Source organism: Triturus cristatus, chromosome 7 (assembly GCF_964204655.1).
Source record: "Triturus cristatus chromosome 7, aTriCri1.1, whole genome shotgun sequence".
In the NCBI taxonomy this organism is placed as follows: Eukaryota; Metazoa; Chordata; class Amphibia; order Caudata; family Salamandridae; genus Triturus; species Triturus cristatus.
The window spans coordinates 1,064,205,008-1,064,228,990 of record NC_140590.1 but is presented as its reverse complement, the minus strand read 5'-3'; the positions used below and the strand labels follow the sequence as shown (position 1 = coordinate 1,064,228,990).

Genomic DNA, 23,983 nt, shown 5'->3' with positions numbered 1-23,983 from the left:
TTAATTGGTTCTGGCAGTCCCTACTTAGAATAGCAGGTGTATGATACAAACAAGCAGGCTTGTGGTTAAAAGCCATGCATCTGATCGTGGCAAAACATTAACTGTGCCAGAGGGTCAATGCCCTCACTGTAGTTCCCAAAAACCCAGTAAAAATCATCAAATCAAAGATCTACCCGTAATGCCTATTTTAAAGAAAATGTATTTTACCTGCACAGATGGCACCTCTGACGACAAGCAGTGGCAGTAGGTTTGTTTAATATGGTAACAGAGGCAGCATTAGACCAAGACCTACGGGAGGCTTCCAGCAAGAGTGGACAGAGCTCATTGTGCAGTGGTGCGTGCATGCGTGCGCAAGCCAGCTCTTTTTTTAAGAACATACTCGTGCTTGTGGTACGTATGCGTATGCCGCCACAAGCACGAGTATGTGCTTTGTAAAAAGAGCTGCACAACGGCTAAAGGTCTCCTATGCAGTGCATGCGCACTGTGTAGGCGAGACCTAATAAAAAAGGGTCTGTGGATTGATCCAAGATGTGACTGTCAATGTCTCACACCAATGGCTGAAAATTCCTGAGTCAAAGAAGCCAATGGCTGAACTTAAGCTCCTCAGAGAATGGACAGAACACAATATGTTCGCCATGAAGGGTGCAAGGGCCGTTACAAATCAAACTAAAACTGAGCCATTTTTTTTTCTTCATTTGAAATGTTCTTGCCTTGTGTGGTAACTAGGCCCAACTATTTTTAAGTGATGTGTCCTGCTTTCCTGGCTTACGGGGCAAATATCCCAGGCAAGCCCTATAAACCTGTGCCTCTGGACAGTGACAAACTGTAGAAAGAAGGGTGCAGCCAGCAGGTATCCTAAAGGCAGAGAGAAAAGTTCTGTGGAAGCACTTTCCCAGGATTTATACTGTGAACTCTGACAGGCTACTGCGGCACAACAAGAGGTAACGCACTGACTTCCTCCTTTCCACCTTCTCCTCTACTACACTAAAAGCAGGAGCATGCCTAGAAGAGGCTTCCTGGCTCTTGCGCTGGTCGTGGAAGGCAGCCACATAATCAGTGCAACGCGGTACATTTCTTGCCACTGCAAAGACCTGGAGGAAAAAATACAGCACAGTATGCGGTTTGTATAAAGCACAACATTCATACAATTCATCGACCCCTTGGTGTTTTCAGTTTAATAATCCCGACAAATGGTTGCCCAGATTGGAAGGTGCTCCTAGCGGCTATTAGGTCTCACAACCCTCAGCTTTGACTAGGGTCTGGGCATTCGTACCTCCAATTTAATTTTGGTCTGACCCGTAGAATGTAAATCCTAGAGTGTAGTCACTCAGACTTCGTGGTGGCTGTGTGCCTTAGTGCTCACTTTCCATGCCCTCCCTGTTCCACAGAATGTGAATTTCAGTAGTAGGTTTCCACAAGAATATCTTTACGAGTTGGCTGGTCTTGCACTTGCCCTCACGCCTCGGGAATGCAGATACAAGGTTGAGAGCTATGCCAATGGCTTTACCACTCAGTTCCGGATTACCAAATAGGCAAAGTAGGCACTAGCCTATGGACCCCACTCCTTTTAGGGGCCCCACTACAACGGATCAAAATAATATTGATTTGATCTTGAAAGAAAATTACAATCAAGCTTTCTTAAATATTGTTTCTAAAAGATAGAAAAAAATAATCAACTCAGAGAAACAAAAACTTTAAAAAGACTATAATGAAAATCCTGCATTAATGTAATGAACCCACTAACAACTTAAAGTACATAAACCGGAGACATCAGGTTCACATAACAGTTTGTCTCTGAAAAGCTCATCTTCTGGCAGCAGCAAGTTTGTAAATAAATCTGGTGCATTGGGTATTTGGAGATAATTTGCAATGGGGACCCCGAATTTCCGACTGCCTAGGGGCCTACACAGGGTTTCATCCAGGAGAGTTACCACGGGATGCTGAAGCATCTCAATGTATTCCAATTACTTAGAGAAACTTTCACAGGCTATGTAGTCCCAAATCCAGTTCAGTACTGCTCCTCACAGGTTCAGATGCCATGACTGCAGCAACGACAGGTTTTTTCAGCATTACCACGGCAGTGCCTCATAAAATGGGGCCCACAATGGGAAGGACAAAAACTGTTCCTGCACAGCATGGGCTGAAAAGGCAATTCCGTATAGGAAATGGTGTGCATGAACACCTGGTGGCACTTGTTGTGCTCCCCTACATGCACCCCAGGGCGCAGACTTTGTTTCCTCTGCGCCAGCCTTTTCATGGAGGAGGAACCGCCATGAAAACCATGGTAGAGAGGAAACTCCTAATATGCTTGGCGGGACTGCAGTGGTCCCGCCTAGCATACTGATGCATCCTTAATGCCGCAGAACTGCTATGGAACATGGTTCCCTGGAGGCTGCGGCGGGGCAATGGCAGTCCGACCACCCTAATCACAATAGGGCTGTAGGGAGACCGCCACCGCTGCGCCCCCACGAGTCTGGCGGTCCTTGGACGGTCAGACTCGTAATTGTGCCCTCAGTGTTCCAGCTATTGCCAATGTGGAACCGGGGGCCACATCGTTCTCATAGTAAGCCGTAGTTATGTTTGAAGCTTTTGTCGAACTAAAGGTTTTGTAATTAATTAACCGCTTTTTAACGGTTTAGAAATGTATCCCTCTTACAATCTGAAGACACCATTTTTTTAAATCTAAAGTTCCTGCAATAAAAAAGGTCATATCCATTAGATTTAAACAGATGAAACTTGTCTTTGCATACAAGGAAAACAGCAAAAGTCATAAATAGTAAATAAAAGTCAAGGGCCATTCGTATATTTAACAATATATATTTATATATAATTCTAGATCAGTACATTCAGGTTTTAACTTGCTTCTTCACAAACCAGAAGAACTTTTACAATAGTAGACTTTCTAAAATAAATACTATTAAAATAGAGCTTCAAAATAAATATTCTATACATAAGAAACCTTCTGTTCGGCCATGTCTTTCATTAGGGAATAGGGGGTAGGGACAGAGGTGAAAATGTCAACAAAACTTTTGCATCAAACAGGTGCTAGAAAGTTGCTAGCCATACATCTGGAAAAATATAGGACACCATCTTCCCACCATATCTTTATACTTTAGTAAAGAATGTGGTCCCAAAAATGACCATAAATGCACTTTTTGTGCTGGTACCCATCACATTACAACAGATCTGCCATTTTTTACATGCAACGCTTGGAATATGCACAACTAAGAAAATTAAACTCTGGGTTTCCTCAAAGACACTTGCAAGCGCCTCATTTGCTTATCTACCAGGTAAACTCTTTTTTCCACGTCATGGGTTGAAAGATGAGCACATGGAATCCCTCCTGCCTCCAGGTCCCTATTTCCCTCAAGAAGAACAATACCCAGGCTAGTATCCATCAAGTGGGTGAGTACCTTGAATTAAAACAATACATATATATATAAAACAAACAAAAAAAAACCAAGCAGCTTGCACGATCCACCCTCATCGCACTCTTGCCGTAGTCTGCAGAGTTGACTAGAGGATGTCAAAAAAATTACGCAATTCTTTCAAATTCAATGCTGAGCCGATATTTTGCCGAAACATTTTGCTGTGATCTTGCTGGTGCAACAAGTATCTTTCTGATCGATGTGCCCACCCAACTGGCATGAAAAAAAGTCACTTTTATTTTCTTAAATGTACCTACAGGTACCAGTACTCTACAGGTTACCCACACATGGTGCACTTAGACCAATATAGCTTATTAAAGCCACTGTACTTATAGATGTCCATAGATTGTCAATTTTTCAGTGGCATGCGCTGCACGTAAAATACCTTTATGTATGGCATCTTCAATGTAATCTTGATGTGAAGCACCAGTTGTGTTACCCTTAGCTTTCAAGGGCCAATGGAAACACATCAGTGCAATGACATCATCATCCAGGATTTGGGGGGAAATGCCGATACTTAGCCACCAAATACTGGACTGTGACTTGGTCAGGAAATTCTCACTGATAAACCAAACTATCCTCCTACAAGGATGGTCAAAAAGTTTCAATAAATTCCACCAGCAACATTTGTTGGCCTTTGGGCAATTATTATACAAAGCGGATGCAATTACAGACAATGCCAAAAATATAAATTTTGCAGTAGAGTGGCCTCACAAAAGGCTAACGGTGGGAACCATCCACTTAATTCACTTCTACGTGTGAATCACTGTCTTGCTACATGGAGTGCATGCACATTTTAGGTTAGATATTACAAGACCTGGCGTTATGATGAAAAAAACTAAATTTGCTCTTGTCAAAAGTGTTACATAAAGAACATTACAGCCTAGTGTTTAACATCAAATGTGGCTATGCATTGTAATATCCCAGATACTGAATCTCTTTGGCACACCCAGAAGCAAGCAATTGTGCTTGCTGATAAGTCTATTCTCCCCTGTGCAGTGTATGTAAAAAAATAATGTATTGTTCCATTAAATACTAACGTTCACATCACTTTGCAGGGTGTCACTTGTGAGCTGAGCAGAGAGGGTCAGGTGTGCAGACGATATAGAGGGTAGAGGACTGATATGTGCTGTATACTACAAACAATCAGCCAACGAATTTCCTAGTTTCCACCCCTCACAAAGGAACTGGAAACAGAAAAAACACTGCCTGTCCTTTATGAATATCCTGTATATGGCAGCCACATTGAAGCTGGACTGTCATAGTGGTGTTTACAATGTATGGAAAACTTGGGGTCGGATTTAGCTCTCGTGGACGGGTTAATCCGTAACAAGAGTGACGGATATCCCGTCCACCAAAATATAAATCCTGTTATATCCTATGGGATTTATATTTCAGCAGAGGGGTCACCGTTGTGACTGAGTAACCCATCCACCGAGATCTAAATCAGGCCCTAAAATTGGCAACTTAGGCTATAATTTTAAGGTTGTCATAATTTCCCAGCAGAAAACGCGTCATAAGCTTTCAGAAAACTAGGGCCGGCTCTCCAAATTGTACCTTGGATATTTCTCAGTAGCTTACAGTCTCTCTCACGGTGTATGCTAGACAGTGAATTCATGTGGAATTGAATTGCAGGTCCACATAAATTGTCACATTTTGGGGGCAGTGGTTCAATGAAATCAATAATAGTAGATAAGTGGGCGCCCTTTGTATTTTCCCTAAAAAGGCAAACCGGAGAGAGACATCAGGAGCCTTAACCCCACCTGTGCCACACTCCTCAGAACATGCATGGTACAAACTGTTGAGTCTAGCCAGAATAGCTGAGAGGCAACTCCTCACTCCTGCTTACAGAGTGTGGAGCAGATGGCAGGTGATCTGCATAGGTTATCCCTGCCCTTTTTATCTTGAAAACATACACTTATTGTTCTCACTTGCCTTCCATCAAAGACACACCCATTTAGGCTTGAGATGTGGAAGTGTGGCTAAGTGTACCCACTGCTGCATACAAGATGGCTGCCAGACAAACATCACTTGCCTTAAGTTGCAGTTTGAATATCAGACAGTGAGGTGCATATATATATACACAAATATACATTCACTCCTGCTGTGATATATACTTGCGCATGGGTGAGGGTCAGTAACCCATTTTTACAAATGCTTGATCCCATTTTCTAAAATCACTTCGTGAATAAAGCAACTAATATAAATAGAACAAATAAATATGTACAGCTGGAAGTGTAAAGTAGGATAGAAAGAACTGTCCACATTTTAATGAAACAATAATGCGCTATTAATGTGAATAGGCTTTGATTAAGCCTAGCTTACCAAAAATATCATTTTTAATGGAACAAGAAAACAGAACCACCATCAGCTGGTGCACTCTAACAGACATGTTATTTGAACACAGAAATGTTTTCCCATGGGAGGAAATTCATTCACTCTTCTGAGCTGTAAATGGCTGTAGGAGTCTAGTAAAGGAATGCCTATTTACACTCAGCCACCTGCCATGTGTATGTCCACCCCCGAACAACCTCATCTCAAGGTGAACTTAGAGCAAGAGGTGAGGGGAGTTAAAGAAGTAAACCCTGAGGCTATCAGAAGGCAGAACACAGATCCCTGTAGTAGGAGTTATAGAAAGTTGCTAGTACATTTATCCACCACCCATTGTTTTTCCAACAACATGGAAGGTGCTAGCCCCTGCGGCTGGTTCCCAGCCTGATTGTGTAGGAGTCCCCAACTGCTCTGTCATGCACCAACTAAAAGTACCGATTTGCCCTGTTGCATGGTTCAACTGAAGCTTGTGGTAGAGGTTATGAGCACTTACCATGGATGTTGGGAAGGGGTTCCTACATTTTGTGCGACCACAGAGCTGCCTGCTCTAGGCCTACTCATTCGAGCATAGAACACTGAGCTACAAGAACGCTACCGGCCTTTGCACCCTAAGTGCACCCGCCCGACCCCGCCCAGTGAATGGTACGGTCACTAAAATAGACATTTGTATTCTCTCTATATTTACACAGATATAAACACTTTATCTTACAGGATGTGTTACGTTGAGCAGCAGCATTAACAGACCAACAATGGAAGAGGCTTTCTGCAAGAGTTAGCACGCCCCGCCACCCTCAGTATAAAAAATAAGCTTCCATCTAAAAAGGCATTCGAGCCTACATATAGGATACCTGGCTCCATCGCGACAGATGTACAAAACTGGTGCCTTTGAATGCGGAAGCATGCACTTGTGCTCTGAAAGAGGAAGATGATGGATACTGAGCTCTGAGTCCCTCTTGCCCCATCTAAAACAACTTCAAAAATATAAGGGGCAAAGCCTTCTTTTATTGGCTGATATGCACCTGAGAAAACCAGGAGACAGGGGTGGAAGAAAAAAGCGGGAGAATTAAACAAAGGAACGCCTGGAAGGACGCATCGCAAAATGCAAGAGTTCACAAAAGAAGAGCAATGTGAAGAAAAGTTTAAGCAATTCCTTAAAAAAAAAAAATTCAAATCAAAATAAAAAGGAATTTGGAAGAACATACTGGCGCTGTATTCAACTGGCCATTAAAAACAGATTGGAAAAAAAAAAAGCCAAGTTTCCTAGCTGGCCTTGCTTTGTGAGCAACAGGACATCAGTGACAGAACTGAACAGAAAGTGGGGGGGAAAACTAAAATGATCTTTGGTGGTCAATAGGTTCATGGCAATTGACCCAAAAGCTGATTTTAATGAATTTGCTGACAGACTACAGAGCTCACAAGTTTCCCAATTCCATGTCGAGTAGTACAGCCAGTTCAGGTCTTTTTTTAACATTCCTATACTTGTATGTTTTCATTTATATTGGAATGGGCAGGGCCACAAAAACCAAATTGCAACGAAAAACAACTGACTGCATCAGCTACTAATAAATGCATCAATGTGGAAAACTGGAGAGCCCTTAAGATGGGTTCCTCTGAAAAGGAACAGCCAGAGACAGACGCATGTCAGGTAGGCACATGCGACTGGCTCTGCCTCACCAATACCCTCAAAAGGGTCTGCCTGAAGGCCTTTGAATTCCAAGTAGGCCAGTCTACCTCTAAATTGACTTGGGGAGCTTTTCTGTACAGCTCAAACACTCTTAACCAATAGTGCTTAGAGGTTGTTTTGGAGAAACGTTATGAAGGTTTTCACTGAGACCAAAGATCACAAAACCCCTCAGTGCTTGCAACCAGAACCCACCAAGTCCAGCTGGCTGGCCCAAATAGTAAAGACCTCCATATTTTCTGTGATGTGCGCGGACTTTCAGACTGTGTTCTTAAATGGTCCAAACGTGCATGATGCCTTCTGAACTTTGATGACATGCTGAAACAAAGTGGCAGCATAATAAAAACAAAGAAAAGACAAGGGACTCCAGGTGCAAAAAGTCTGCAATGCAAATGTTTCGTCTGTTTTCCCGTAGGAGGCAAAGTAGGGTACAACACAACCTTAAAACACTGGTTACATATACAATTGTATATATATATATCTTTATGTTTGCTCCACATATAAAACTTGGCCTCTGCTGCATCAGAAAGGCTTGTCTGGTTTATTTCCTTTGCCGTCCGGTGCCTTGCAAATTACGCTGTTTGTGTTTTTGCACCGGCAGCCTGGCCGGCTGGCTTGGTCATAGCATTTCTGAGACAGCTTAATGCAGCCAGTGGCTGGCAGGTAACACAGCAAGCAGGGCAAGACTAGGGAGAGGGCACCCATGAAGGACCAGCGGGCACAGCAGTTCGACTGGCCGCAAGAACACGGATGGTCAGCACAGGACCCCTCGTCATCCTCGTTGGTGCAGTGGTAGAACACACCCTTAACCAGGCACATGCAAGTAGAATAGTTGACCAGGGACTGGGCCGAACACTGGCACTCGTCGTTGCACACCCAACAGGAGGGCAAAGTCCGGGGGCTCGTACACTCCTTGCACTTGCATTTGCCACATGCCTCACACAGAAGAAAGTGTTTGTCCAACTCTGTGGGCCCAGCTCCCTTCTGGTCCTGCGGCTTGCAATTGATCACTTTGGGCTGTATCCGAACTGCTCTGGGTGAGGATTGTTCCACCACTGGAGGTGGGGCCATGTGATCCAGAAGCCTCTGGTCCGAAGAGGTGCTGCTGCTGCTGCTAATGGAGCTAGGTCGCCCACTGAACGAGATCCATGGGTGGGTGACGTCATGGTCACACCTCTGCAGGTGCTGATTGATTAGCATGGGTTCATGGTGGCTTCGTGTGAGCTTTTGGCTTGCGAGTTGGACCAGCACTGGATTGTCAATGTAATCGTTTTCAATGTGGGTTGTTTTCACCTGGTCAATGGGAAGGATGGTGAGTGGATGCTGCAACCGGCCGTAGGGAATACGACTGTCCAACAGAGGCTGCACCATAGCTGAATTGGGAACTACCGTGATGTTGTGTGGCATCCGAGGCTCCATGTTTGTGATCACTGGGTTACGAAGCTTTAAATATCCTGAAAGGCCAAGGAAAGAAACAAAAATTACTAATTTGAAAAAGACAAGCAACATGCGTTTCATATGACCATATTACTGTACGCAACTGTGGACTAAACCAATGTAACATCACCCTTGTCAAGGATAGTTGTCCTAGAAGAAACCACTGCTCATTATCAGTTCATTGACATCGGAATGATCGTGGATACAACGTAACAGTGCCCTACTACGCGAGTACTACTGCGTGTTGGCCAGATAAGCCTAGCAAAGCCAATTGTCGCAGGACATAGAACTGGAGACAGAACCATTGCAAACTTCCATCATGTCTTCTCCCCATTTAACAAGAGACCATGCATTTGTAATGAATTTTAAGAGGGGAGTTGCTTACTGTAGAAACCATACCAAGGACAAGCAGCAGAGCAATGTCACGGATGTAAACTTACCAAAACTCTAGAGGCAATGGGAGAGGCCCCATGCTTTCTTACCCCCCTCCCATGACATCACAGAATTGATCCTTTGACCCACCCGTAGACTCGTTCAACTCAAAAGTCAAACAAGTTTTATTTTCTTTTATAAAACAGGTACTCTGCTTCCTCTGCCTTTCAGAAGACCTTCCCTTCAAGTCTTGTGGAAAGTGATGCATGCCTTTTTACAAAGGTCCAATCGCAGTACAATTGTTGATTAAGGTGGGTACCATGCGTCAAAATGCCCACGGAAGTGACATCACACTTCTTCTGATACAAAAGGGATGACCCCTTTCCCCATCCATAGCTCCTAAACTACGTACTGTTTGCTGTTGAGGGTAAGGGCAAAGAGTTAAATTACAGAAAGTAAAAGGGGCGCATACACCTGTTATTTTTTTTCCATTCCTGGTGCTGCCTTCATGACCAGAGCAGCAACAGCAAGTCCAGGGGTACAGCTGCTATGCCCAAATGATGTCAATGGTGGTAACTCCGAGGTGAGGGCGTGGCAAGCAGCTGCGTAAGGAGGGTCTTATAAAACTTTGATCCAACGCCATTGGAATCCCTAAATCACATCAGGAAATCCGCTATGGGTGCTTCTAGTTACAGGTACCTGCCTTTAGAAAAACACATTTCTCCTTCCAAGACCTTATAAAAACATGCAAACAAACCACTAGAAAAAGAAAACACATTTGACTTGATTTCCCCTTTAAGGGTCTAATCCAACCTTAACAAAAACAGAGCAGTTTTGCCTGCATATAAACCATTGCTTACTGCTGTTTCCAATTTCGCTGAAAGCGTACAATTTTACGCTGGAACTCATCCAGAGATTCCACTGCAATGTAACACACGAGACCACAGGAAGTAACTAAAGTTAAATCAAAGAGCGGAAACAGCTTGGTTCAAATTTAGAAAGTGCACATTGTTTTTCTATTAGATGTACCATTTCCTCACTGGCTGACCTTCACATTATTTATTAATTCTATTTAAATCAATTTAAAAAACGAGAGCAGGAGAGAGAGAGAAAGAAGAACTAAGCGAAAGAGACAGACGGGGAGAAAGACTCACACGAACTTACAGGGAAAGAATTTCAATGGAAGTAATAAGCTGTTAGTGTATAACATTTGTTTACAATTACAAATCATGCTAAAAAAATAATTTGTACTTCTGTCCAAGGAGAGGGCGTACAAGGGAGCTGTGGAGGCAGAGCACTCTGGGTCCTCAGATATTTGAAGCAGCTTAGTCAACAAGACCAATGGAATATTTTTGGTAAAGGTATTTCCATGGATAAACCAATGCATCATCGCGAAATCGCAAACCCCAGCAACAATAGGTACCATCTAGTGTGGGAAAGACCATACAGGCCTCCATTCTCTTTTCGGTCAAAAGATGCAATGAATCTAATGTCGCTATCCATGAGTAGTCTGAAGACAAATATCCTCAGCTAGAGGGGCACTCTTGTTGCACGGATCTAGGTGGATGCCATGTGCTTAATTGTGGTGGTGGAGAGGTGGTACGGTAGGAAGGAGGCCTCCTCACCGACTGCAGAGTCAGGCTCTCAAGATACAGAACAGTGTGTTCAGAAATATCTTTCAAGAGCGCTGTGTATACCTATTGCCCGCACCAACCTTACTTGAAACACAATGGAGGCTGGTATTAACGACCCCTTGTTCCGCCACCTTTACAGGACTCGCCAAAGTGACTGGTGGCTTAACGGCCGAGTACAAACTTGTGAATAAATCAACACCACCAAAAACTCTTGATTGAAGAGTGCACTGATGAGCTGGAGATGGAAGGTCCCATGAGAGAGCTAAGCTCTACCAATCACGAGCGTTCTAGAATACACTGATGAGCTAGAGATGGAAGGTCCCATGAGAGAGCTAAGCTCTACCAAATTACGAGCGTCGTAGAATACACTGATGAGCTGGAGTCGCAAGGTCCCATGAGAGAGCTAAGCCCTACCAATCAAAAGCGTTGTAGAATACACTGATGAGCTGGAGTCACAAGGTCCCATGAGAGAGCTAAGCTCTACCAATCAAAAGCGTTGTAGAATACACTGATGAGCTGGAGGTGCGAGGTCTCATGAGAGCTAAGCCCTATCAATCACGAGTGTTGTATTTACACTAGGCCTTGCCAAATATTCAACAACGCCAGAGTAATCTGAGTAATTTCAGTAATAGCACATTTAGAGAGGGCGAGCAGCTGTTTATGTTTTGTTGCAACTAGCGCTATTTTCTTAGCGTAAAAGGCATCCTCACATCCATTTTGGATGCAAAGGTGCCTTATCGCACTTAGAAACCTGCTCTATTGCTGGGGTATGGTGGTAGAAATCGTACCCCGAGTGCACATTTAGTGAGCGCAAGTGGCTGCTCGAGCTGCTATTCATGTTCTGTTGCATTTATCGCTCTTTCTTAGCGCAAAATGCATCCTTGTGTCCATTGTGGACGCGAAAGGGTATTTTTGTAATATGTACAATATAAAAGTGCTAAATTCCGAATCACTCTTCTCATAGAATCTCATTTAATTTTTGAGTCATTAGACATGATTACCCAACATGGATTTACAATAGTTACGGCCACCCCAAATTTACATCATTTGAGAACATTGTGTTACTCAAATACGCAAAAAGGACTTGTACTTCACACCTGAATCATCTCTAGGCACTTCCAGGCTAAGAAAGAGCGGTGCAGGTTTAGAAATGCTACACTATTCTATCTGTTTTGGTTTTTTACAGGTACAGCAACCGAAGTGCAAGGAGTTAAAGCAACTGTCCAGGTAAAGCCTTCCTGAACCACCTCGTCCCATGTTAAAATCCTAATGGCTTCTCAGCCAAGCAGGCTCGCAGCAAGACACTGGGACCAACAGTCTGTCGGAGCAGGGGTCTCCAAACTTTTCTGTAATAAGAGCTACTTATGTTCAATGAAACTCATCAATAGCAACTAATATTATTAATACTGTAACAGAGTCCACATCAGACAATATTACATTAGTGACCACTATATGCAAAGTTACTACCAGTGATCACCACAGTGCATCATCATGGTTGCCAGCAATAATGTAAAACAAGCATTGGCATAGCCAGTAGGTCTCGCATTTGGGACCTTATAAGTGTTTAGCCATGCAACAGTTGCAGAACTAAATACTTATAAGGTCCCAAAAGCGAGACCTATTGGCTATGCCAAGCGGCCGCGAAAGTGAAAGTGATCGCGACATCAAAGCGGCCGAAAGTAATCGTGGTAAAGAGCGGCGCGCGCGCCCGCGCACATGCACTGTAGCTCTAGGCTGGCCTGGTAGCACTTTTTGGAGCCCTCTCAAAAAGTCTCGCCAGACCAGCGCATGCGCTGGGTCAGGCGAGACCTAAAAAAGGCTTTGTCAATATGGAGTCCCCCTACATGGGTAATGCATAACAGCCATAGCTAAAATGCTTCTGGCACCAAGAAAATAACATTTATAAAAAGTCTCCTCAATGCCACATGATTTTAACACCCAAATACCAGCTTTAAATATACTTTGGAAATTGACCCATTTTCCTTCAGATATCAATCAGCTCATGAGTTCTGAAAAAAAACACATTTTCTTCTTGAATACACTCTCTCAATGTTGGTACACATACATTAATTCAACCAAGCAAAAGGTTCTAATTTAGTAGGGTTGGCTGCACACTGGAGAGCTACTTACAGGTACGACTGGAGAGCTACCAGTGGTTCACGAGCCTGGAGAAGCCTGAAGGAGACTGTACTTGACTCGTCCTATTGACACACTCGCCGCTCCTTGCTGCACGCACCACTTACCGTGGACTCTCTCTCCACGCCAAGCGCCTACGCACCGTTCTGCTCCTATGCTATGTTCCTCACTTCCAGTCACACCTCAAGGTCCCAGAAAACATAGAGAATTCTACTATTTGTCTGGTCAAGTGTGGGAAGCCAAGATTGGCACTTCATATCCGGTTTCAAAAGTCTACACACTTAGACCAGACCTAGCTCTAAAAACTAGACCTAGTTTGATGCACTGAGTAGAAGCTGCTCTTCTGAGCACTTGACACCAGCCAGTAGAAAGTGCTAGAAAGTGATAATCTGCATAGAGGAGCCAGTTTTTGAGTCACAACCACCTCCAAAATACATGGTGCTGTGCTGTGCCATACTAGGCTCTAGAAAGCTGGCACGGCGGCAGCAAGCACAGGTAAATTATTAGAACCGAAGAATGGCCTTCAGAGCAGAGGTGGGTTTCACAAAGAGCAAACTCAAATCTGCGAAAACTAAATGAACGCATAATAGCAAGGCAGACAGAGAAGGGGTGTTTATGCCCCTTAGTTGTTACAGGGTTGGGTTGAATGACGCTACCTTCTGCTCAGATTACCCCTACGACACCCATGTTTTTTCACCTTTCGCCTAAACGAGACTAGAAGGAAGGATGGGCTGTTTTGCGCATGCCTTTGGAGGACAGAGACGTGAACGTTACATTCGCCCCTACTGGAACGCGTCACGAGAACAAACACTGAAGGGTGTCAGTCCGGACCCATGTAGGGTCACAGAGAGGCCGGAGGGGGTCACTGAAAGGTCAGAGGGTGGTTACAGACAGGTCAGCGCAGGGTCAATGGTCTACTGTAAAGACTGCTGAGGAATTTTCGGTATAGCTTATCTGACGCTTACGGACAAGCGTGCCCCACTTACCTACGCATTTTTCGAAGACAAGCTCTCTTTTGAGGAGTTTGGCAGCTTCAATTGTAGGTCAAATTAAGCCAGGCTGCATCAATGCTTCAGACGTCCATGGAAGATATTAAAATGACGTTTCGTACTTGATGTAACCCAGGGGAAGACAGAGCACCTTTCGGACAGGAGCTAGTGTACCCGGGGAAAGCAGGGCTCCCCTGAGACTAGGGTTAGCAGCCCGAGAAAAGGCAAAGCTCGTGTGGAACGGGGTGCACCTCCCTCGGGAGAGGCAGGGTCCCCCAGACAGAGGGAGTTGCCTCCCTGGGAAATAAAGTACTATCTAGAGCCCCTCGAAAAGGTCAGGACTCTCATGATAAACAACACTGCCCCTCTCTGCACGACTGTGTCTTCTTTAAATAGGTGTGTGTGTGGGGGGGGGGGGAGAGAGAGGGAGGAAATGTGGGAGGGAGAGAGAGAGAAAGTGGAATGGCATGACCACTACCAAACAACTCCAGACATGTCCTTAGAGCATCACCTATCTCAGAGGGGGAGCCTTGGAGAGGACACAGCTGCTAGTGGCATCGCTGCTGAATTCCAGCATTGTTTACAGCACATCCTATAGGTCCAAGGCCATTTACATAGCAGAACCACACATTGCTCCCAAGCCTGCTTTATATTTGTGCAATGGTTTTAATACAGCACCCAGTACTCCTTCAGTGTCTAGGCACTATAAATGATGTACCAGTACCTCCCCAACCAAGAGTTAGGAGTTAGTCTGTAAAAGTAAAATGTATTTCCAAAAGTAGCTACACCCACTAACGAGGAGTAGTTTACACATGAGTACAACGCACCCAATTCACAAAATAAAATAGGAAATAAAATTGCAAGGTAAGGGGGACCACACCTCCCTTAGTCAGGCCTAAATGAAGCAAAACGGGAGTACCAAGGGAGCGGGGGTGGCAGGCAATGCAGACAACAGCCACAGCTACAAAGGGAGAACTTTTCAATCAAAAAGACCACTGCATGGGAAACAGTAGAAAAGTTCGTTTATTCTACTCTTAAAAAGTGTACTTTTGAAATGGGTTAGGAAATCATCTTATAGAAAAGAAACCAAGAATCCAAAGTAGTTTCTTTAGACATGTGGAGCTTCGGACTTCCTGAGGGACCTCTTGGAAACAAGCCAAAAACAGAAGCCAAACCAAAAAACACATTGGAAAGTTTCGATTTGCTGCAGAAACAGACAAGGGTGGTGAAAGAGCAGCAATTAATTTTCATATAATTCGTTTGCAGACACTCAACATTTGCAATCCCCTCCAGTTTCAGACTTGTGAGATGTGTAAAAGAAGCTGGCGCAGCACCCAGACCTATAAACGAGGGGGTTGGAAGTGCTCGTCAGGTGACGTCTAGATAAGTTTCCAACTCCATTCTAGCACCCACAGACGCAAACTGCTTTCAGTCTTTGCCAATGCGCCCCTAATTGCCAAATACCCCAATAAATACTGGGATTGATCCACAAAGGTTTGGGTGAAAATAAATGTTATGCAAATCACCGTTTTCTTATGCATATGTCCAATTACCACATTTTTGTTAATTGACATACGTTTACCTGCTAATTTGCTTAATGTGTACATGGCCTGCACGACCCCAAGCTCAACTGGGAAGGGAAGGTAACATTCTCGAGTAATGGTATTTCTTAACCGTTCTGAATGCTCTAAAGATCACAATTTTTGGGGGGTGCAGTTTTTTTTAACTGCAGCCCCTTACTGTTGCATACATGTTGCCCAATCGTACACGTTTTAGCTGCACTTCTACTTTCTTTTGGGCATAATGTAAAAATCGTTCACGCACACATTTCAACTTTTTTACTGACAAAGCCTTATTTACACGATGAGAAAGCGCCCTGAATCAAGCCGGAGGGTTCATCACCAGAGCTTCCGCGCACCTGAGCCTCCATGCACCACCAACCATTTTCAAGCAGTCCTTGCTGGACTGGAGACCCACACCAGCCCCGCACACAATATTCAAACCATCGAACCATTTTCAAGCAGTCCTTGCTGGACTATAGACCCACACCAGCCCCGCACACAATTTCAAACCATCCAACCATTTTCAAGCAGTCCTTGCTGGACTAGAGACCCACACCAGCCCCGCACACAATATTCAAACCATCCAACCATTTTCAAGCAGTCCTTGCTGGACTGGAGACCCACACCAGCCCCGCACACAATATTCAAACCATCGAACCATTTTCAAGCAGTCCTTGCTGGACTAGAGACCCACACCAGCCCGCACACAATATTCAAACCATCCAACCATTTTCAAGCAGTCCTTGCTGGACTAGAGACCCACACCAGCCCGCACACAATATTCAAACCATCCAACCATTTTCAAGCAGTCCTTGCTGGACGAGAGACCCACACCAGCCCCGCACACAATATTCAAACCATCCAACCATTTTCAAGCAGTCCTTGCTGGACTATAGACCCACACCAGCCCCGCACACAATATTCAAACCATCCAACCATTTTCAAGCAGTCCTTGCTGGACTGGAGACCCACACCAGCCCCGCACACAATATTCAAACCATCGAACCATTTTCAAGCAGTCCTTGCTGGACTAGAGACCCACACCAGCCCGCACACAATATTCAAACCATCCAACCATTTTCAAGCAGTCCTTGCTGGACTAGAGACCCACACCAGCCCGCACACAATATTCAAACCATCCAACCATTTTCAAGCAGTCCTTGCTGGACTGGAGACCCACACCAGCCCCGCACACAATATTCAAACCATCGAACCATTTTCAAGCAGTCCTTGCTGGACTAGAGACCCACACCAGCCCGCACACAATATTCAAACCATCCAACCATTTTCAAGCAGTCCTTGCTGGACTAGAGACCCACACCAGCCCGCACACAATATTCAAACCATCCAACCATTTTCAAGCAGTCCTTGCTGGACGAGAGACCCACACCAGCCCCGCACACAATATTCAAACCATCCAACCATTTTCAAGCAGTCCTTGCTGGACTAGAGACCCACACCAGCCCGCACACAATATTCAAACCATCCAACCATTTTCAAGCAGTCCTTGCTGGACGAGAGACCCACACCAGCCCCGCACACAATATTCAAACCATCCAACCATTTTTTTTTTTAAACAGACTTTATTGATTTTTCAGTTGACATACTTAAACATCTTACAAATATGATTGGGATTGTGCATGAGCCCCACCCTACGTCCCCAAGCAGTTAAACATAATGCCCCAGCATTTCCAGCTGCAATTGTCTAGTAGTCCCGCTACTGATATGAGAAAATAGCATTCATCATAGCTCCGGCCTGTTTTCTAAACCTCTGCCCTTTATGGATCAAACCATCCATCCCCACAATGCAGGGGGCAGTGAGTAGAATGGGGCGATGAAGGAGTTCATAGCTGGTCCCATCCATTCTGAAACAGCCCTTTTTTCTGCTCACCACTGCTGCCCATCCAGCCAGAAGGCAGCACTCCAGGCTGCTGGGAAAATGCCCAAGTGGCAGAATGTCCAGTCCGGCCCTGCCTGACGCAGGCCAGTGCTGCTATTACAGGTGGCCCAGGCAGGCACAGCATGACTACAGTCCACAGAGGTGGAGGGGGTGAGGGTACCTTTACACAGAACACAGAGACCCTGGGTCTACAGACTCTTTTCTAGTCGGCCTTTGAGCTCGCAGACAGAATGGCATTTGTTGGCGTGAGTCAGGCACTCCTTGAACTGTCTCACCACTCCAAGGGCATGTTACCACAAGCAGCTGCTTCTCAGTCCCTTTAACAGCACACGCTTCCTTTCCTGAGCCTAAATTTAGCATTTTTAAAAATGGTTATTGCTTTAAAAAAAAAAAAAAAACATTCATGAGTTTGCACCAGGTTCTGTCTAAACCTTCGGATCCACACCCATTTTGATTATCCCAAAATCTCGCATAACTCCAGGGGAGGGGGGTAAAGCTTGGAGGAGGGGCATTTGGTGTATTGTTATGTACTTGTACACTTATGAATATTCCTAAGAATACCCTGACCTTTATCTTTTATTATTTACTTCTTCAGAATTCTCACTGCCCTCTTTCCTGGTTCCCCTTCTCCCATAGTTTGCTATGATGTAACTAATGCCAATTCTAAAATTGTCGCGTTGACCATCTAATTTGTGTTATTCGGTTATCTGTATGAACTTTGTGTCACTGCTGTCCTTCTGAAAGTGCTCATACCTTTCAGAATTTGGCACTTTGTGTTACTGCTGTCCTACTTAAAGTGCTCATATCTTTCTGAGTTCGGCACTTTGTGTCACTGCTGTCCTTAAAGTGCTCACCTTTCAGTTTTTGCCACCATCTAAAACTCTTACATAAAAATAAAATCTGTGAGGTGCCAGCATCTCAGAGGCCGCTCACCACATTTTACAGGTGGGAATGCATCTTGCTGGGTTAAGTCACTTGTTTTAGCCTCAATAACCCAATGCAGGGTACCTCAGGAATAAGAGTGATTAATTCTCAGGCAGAGTCTGAAGACTTCGAGACCGGCCTTTCAAGACCTCAGGAAGGCTCGGGCAGACTGCAATAGCCTGTAAAAAGCAGTTGTCTGTTTTACAGGTGTCTTTATGGCTCTGCCCTCCATATCAGGCACAAAAACATATCTGTTACGCTCCTCTCAGGCATCTGGAACCCTAAACTTAGATAAAGCATGTACCCCACTTCATTCTGGCTTCTAAGGCAAGAGGTATTCTTCAAGGCGCAGTGCGCCTCTCGCAGCCGAGTGGCCTCAAGCTCAGTCTAGGCTAACTTTGCGGAGAGAAATTCAGCTTCTGACTCAGGAGTCCCAGCAGGTAGGCGCTGCCAACTGGTGGTGAAGCACTATACAGCTGCCACTACTCACTCGGTGAAGTTAGGGACCCTGCTACTCTGAAAATCCACACCTTTAGGGTCAGATGCATGCTCAGGCCCACCGTCCCCTACAACAAGCAAGGTTCACACACACTGAGGGCGGCTTGGGACAGCACTAAAATGTACCACAGCCAAGAATCTGACCACAGGGCCACCCATGCAGGCCTGGGGTTGCCTGGTGCCATCGCCATCTGAATGGTGCCATGCCAGGTTTTACCTTCCTTATGCAGGCCCACCAACAGGATAAACTGACACAGACAGTGGACCTACTGCACCAAAGAGCAACACTTACTGTGAGAACCGATGTGGACTCTTAAAACCAACACAAATGTGTACTCCTGTGTTTAATACCAGGTGGCGCCTTCTTCAGGAGATCATGGTGTCCCAACCCCCCCCCCCCGACTTACTTGCATAAGAGAATTGTGGAGTTTACACTAATCAAGCAATAGGGGTAGGCCATAGGTTAACAACAAAATGGTGGCTGATGCTATAAAAGGGTCCATCAACTCAACTCAGGACCTAAGCCAAGTTTTCAGGATATCCAAATAAAATACATTTACATACTTCGAGCCTGTACGGAAGGACTACATATAATCAACGGGCATCTTAAAAATCTGGCCTGGATCCAGTCCTCCAGGACAAGAGTGGGACAACCCTGAATCAATCATGCATATAATTCGTGTAAATGTTATCCACTCACACAGCTCAATATCTTATTCCTTTTCCAGTGGTATGTTTCAGCAACCCATGTGTGTGAGTGAGGTGGTGGCAATGCGCCGCACAAAACGCTACAAAACCACTGTGAACAAATAAAGAAAACGCCGCCAAGTTTAACGCAATAACAAGAAACAATGCCTAAATCTGCAAATTACTGGAAGTCTTACATCAAAAAAGCCTTTGACAGGATTCCTGCTATTTGACAAGAAAATCCGGTCTGTGGCAATCACTTTTTTTTGCACAACTGCTTGTTTGCCCCTTAGCAAAAAGAAGCATGAAAGAGGAATGCTGCTTCCAAAGGGCGCGCGCTGTAAAGGTCGCGTGACATGGCATTATTGTGAGAGGGACTTTCTTCAGCAAGCCGGATGAGGAAACCAGTAAAGTAATCTCCTGGTCAAATTAGGAATGTACACCTTGAGGGTAAATATCCCTCGTCTCCTAGACAGCAGTCAGCGGAGGGTGGGGGCGTGGGAGAGTTTTTTTTATGGGCTCCTGTCTTGCACTGTGAACATGCGGACAATCTCTTTGCAGGAGGATGGCACCGAAATTGAGCTCCTGAGTTAGAGACAATGTGTGTCTAGCAAGTGAGACGGCGACCCCCCTGCAAAACAGGCTGATCCTGTCATCCTTCTGAGGTCGAGGAGCACGGAGTAGCCATGATGGAATTTAAAAGATCTACCAGCAACTGGGTCTGGGATTCTGCTGAATCTAGTTTCTGTGGCATAACTGTTTATAAATATGTGGACAGCTACAGAGAACATCCCAGTTGCGTTTTTAAACTGGTTTGAGTGCAGTAGTTTCAGAATGCGATTTCTTTTTAGCCGCTGGGTGAACAATAATCATAAACCTACTTGATCGAGAAGAAATATGGCTAAGAGGATACTAACTCCTAGGGTGCTGCTTAACAACCTGGGGTTCCATTTGCATTCTGGGAGTTGTAGCCTTAGCTCACTGAAACTGGACTTTAAAATAAAGGATTAGCAATAGAAACCCAGGTACTAGACAGTAGGTCTCTCTGATGACAAGGAGCATCTGGTACCCAGTCAGGCTGAGACACAAAATAGGCCCGGGCACCAGAATAAAAGTGCCGTTAGTGAGTTACCGAAAAAAGGGACCCATGTTTGCAAATTGGGGCTGTTTTGAATTTGTAAAGTCACACAGTATGAGTGTTATGCAAGGTATGGAGGTATGTGTGCATGGATGTTGCAGGCAATGTTTGCTTTAATATCTTGGAAATCAACAGTAAAAACCTGCCCAGTAAATCATAAAACAGGCCCACAAACAATCAAAATGCGGCCCACACACTGGCCTGTCAGACCAGCCCATTAGGCTGTCTGCTAGGCAGCACCTAGTTGCATTACCATTATATGAAATGGTTACTATGTTTTAATTAAACTTAATAAAAATGTATTGCAAGCGTAGAGCTACCACGTGTAGGTCAGATTTTCTTATTTTTTTGTGACATATTCGTCCAACAGAAAAAAATAAACTTTAACGACTACAGCTTGCAAAGGCCAGACATTTTAGTTTTGCCAATGCTTGTTCAGTTTTTATTCCGTAAAGTGGGTTTGCAGCTCCCTTTCCAAAATATATGTTGATCTTACAGTACCACACAAATTATCACACGGTAAGACACCATGGGAATGTCAACATAAGGAGCTTTTACGAACACAATATCAGAACTTGGGTTTCAAGAAGGATTGGACTGGCCTATTAGATTGTGATCTAGTATTTCGTTCTGACATTGTTTTCGTAAAAGGGTGTGGGGGTGGGAGGGGAGGGGGTGCCCCCCCCCCCTCCACCCCTGATTCCCAGCACCTACAAACACGCCCAGCATGGATGGAAGGCCACCTCACACCATGTTATCGCCGACACCTTTTCCAGTCTGGGACTTTCATGTGACCGCAATGCATTTTGGGTGCTCCCGTCTGGATCGCTTCCACTGACCTAATTAGATTAACACTTCTTATAGCAAAAGTGTGTGAGTGATGGACATACAGCGAGGTGGTCATCCCGGCAGACTGCGTTGGTTAAAAAGCGAGGCTTGATTAAAGTGTCACGTGTAACACGGGGCCATTAGGCAGCTGCTTTTAATCTCACCCTCTCTGGGGCCAGTCTTGGCGCTATGGCTCTTGGCGCTATAGCCCTTTATCGTATCTGCTAACTGTTCCAGTCTCATGAGCAACACACCCAACCAGCTGTCATTTGAACTTCCAGACCTACACATCACCGGGCACAAAAAACTGACATGGATATTCGGTGAATCTACACATAAACATGATATTACTTAAGAAACAAAGCACTGTGTAAAGGGCCAGCCCCTCACATTCCCTCGTCGTCGGTCCAACTCGCTTCACAAACTCCTCACAAGAATGTCCCCGCCAGCCCTCCCTCCACCTCACTGACGTCAAAGTACTTTGTTTAAGGGTCAAAAAGGTACACTGGTCCTCCGAAAACAAAAAGTTGGATTTTTTGGTAAAACGACGAGTTAACACAAAAATACAAACAAAACAAAGTGTCCCGTGTGAATTTATGGATTTTTTTTTCCACTCACCATGGTTCTGATTTTATCGTCCTCGGAAGGATGAATGGTTGGGCTCAGCAGAAATTATAGTTTTACAAATCTCTGCCGCAGGCGCGCAGCCCACCGAGCTACCTTCCCAGCAGCCAGTTGTTCCCTTTCTGTGATACCGCAACAGTGCAGGGTGAACGACTGCACCCGGCCTGACATCACGTCAACCGGTGACAGGACTTCCCAAGCTATAAAGAGTCCCAGGGCTCCGCGCAATCTAATTGCGAGTTTCCTGTGGAGATTATTCCGGGCCTGAGTTCAAGGCGGCTTCCTGTGGGTAAGTACATACAGGCGCATAACCCGCATGAAAGGCCCGGCCCCTGCGCCTTGTTTAATCAGGTGTCTGGGGCAGTGCGGCCCGCACAGCTGCTCGACAACTGCCAATCTGGCCCCGGGGCGGGGCGGGGGGAGGCGACGGTCCCAAACAGCTACTGTATGCCTTCACTCCCCCCAGCCCCTCCCCCACCGTCCCCGGCACCTCAGGTCAAGGGGATCTCTCCGCAGTTTAGAAACACCTAGAGGTGACATTGCAAGTGTGATGCAAAAAAACGTGAAAAACCTTAAATAAATAAACAACGAAGTGTGATAACGCGTAGCTCCAGGGTGGATAAAACACCGCTTGTTGTAGGGCGGTCTGCATCTTAAAGGTCAGAAGTTCAAACCCTGCCGGACCTTGAAAGGTGGAGAGGGTGAGAGTTAATAATGTATCCGAATTTTAAATTCAGCGGGGGCTTTGGCGAAGGTGACACACTGCAACTTCGCGACGCTGCAATGTTCGTCACATTTTGTTTCCTCCCGCAAAACTTACGTTTTTTAGGTATTTTTGAACGTTCTTATAAAACAAGCTTGTTTAAAAACTGGCTATGTTTTAAATGATAAAACGTCACACAGATGTCAAAAGACAACTTCGGAAATTCCGCACAACTCTAACAAGAACCATTGAGCTGGGTAGCAACCTCTATTACACTATTACACGTAGTTTCCTTAGTCAAGTCAACATTCAATATGCAAGTACCAGAATGCAAAGAACAATACGGACTAGTTCAGCACACGTTATAGTTAGGAATTAGCATTTAAAAAACCTTGCAAATTCACTTTAAAAAAACATAGGTTTCACACATGTTATAGTTAGCTGGACATTTCACTCGTAAAAAAACCATTGAAATTCCCCCGTTATAGTTAGTTCAGATAACTATAACTCGCGCGCCCGCAATCCACTGCTCATGACGTCACATATTACATCACTCATGACATGGTCAGTGGCATCACTCATCACTGATGACATCATCCTTGTGATAGAGTGGCGGTCGCGCGAGTTATAGTTATCTGAACTAACTATAACGGGGGAATTTCAATGGTTTTTTACGAGTGAAATGTCCAGCTAACTATAACACGTGTGAAACCTATGGTTTTTTAAGTGAATTTGCAAGGTTTTTTAAATGCTAATTCCTAACTATAACGTGTGTGAAACCTATGGTTTTTTAAGTGAATTTGTAAGGTTTTTTAAATGCTAAGTTATGTATGTTTTATTATATTTTTTATATATATATATATTTTTTAAGGTTTTTCACAGTGCGCGCACGGTGCGCGCAACCCGCGATTTTTTGAAAAAAAAAAAAATGTTTTTTTCACCCTTCGGGGACCTTTAGGGACCCCCTGACAAAGGCTAGGGGGTCAGGAACTCTCTACCCTGCCCCCTTTTCAAGTTCTCCACCTTTCTTTTTCACTGTCACACACAAAACACACAAAATGGCGGCCGACACTTCCTGATTTCGACCGTTTCGAACGTTGACTGACATGAA

The 23,983-nt window shown here is 44.8% G+C and overlaps 1 protein-coding gene across 3 annotated transcripts in view; it reads right to left on the bottom strand.

Moving 5' to 3' along the window:
- Positions 1-2,801: 2,801 nt before the first annotated feature.
- Positions 2,802-23,983, bottom strand: part of SPRY4 (sprouty RTK signaling antagonist 4) — a 31,663-nt gene continuing 10,481 nt past the window's right edge. For 2 of the 3 annotated variants that reach the window (XM_085618138.1, XM_085618140.1), the window contains exon 2: positions 2,802-8,894. In XM_085618138.1, coding sequence (XP_085474264.1) covers positions 7,963-8,859 — 897 coding nt within the window. In that variant the 5' untranslated portion in view covers positions 8,860-8,894 and the 3' untranslated portion in view covers positions 2,802-7,962. Of the gene's footprint in view, positions 8,895-22,163; positions 22,444-23,983 lie in introns of those variants that run through there. The other variant, XM_085618139.1, reaches the window with a different exon arrangement.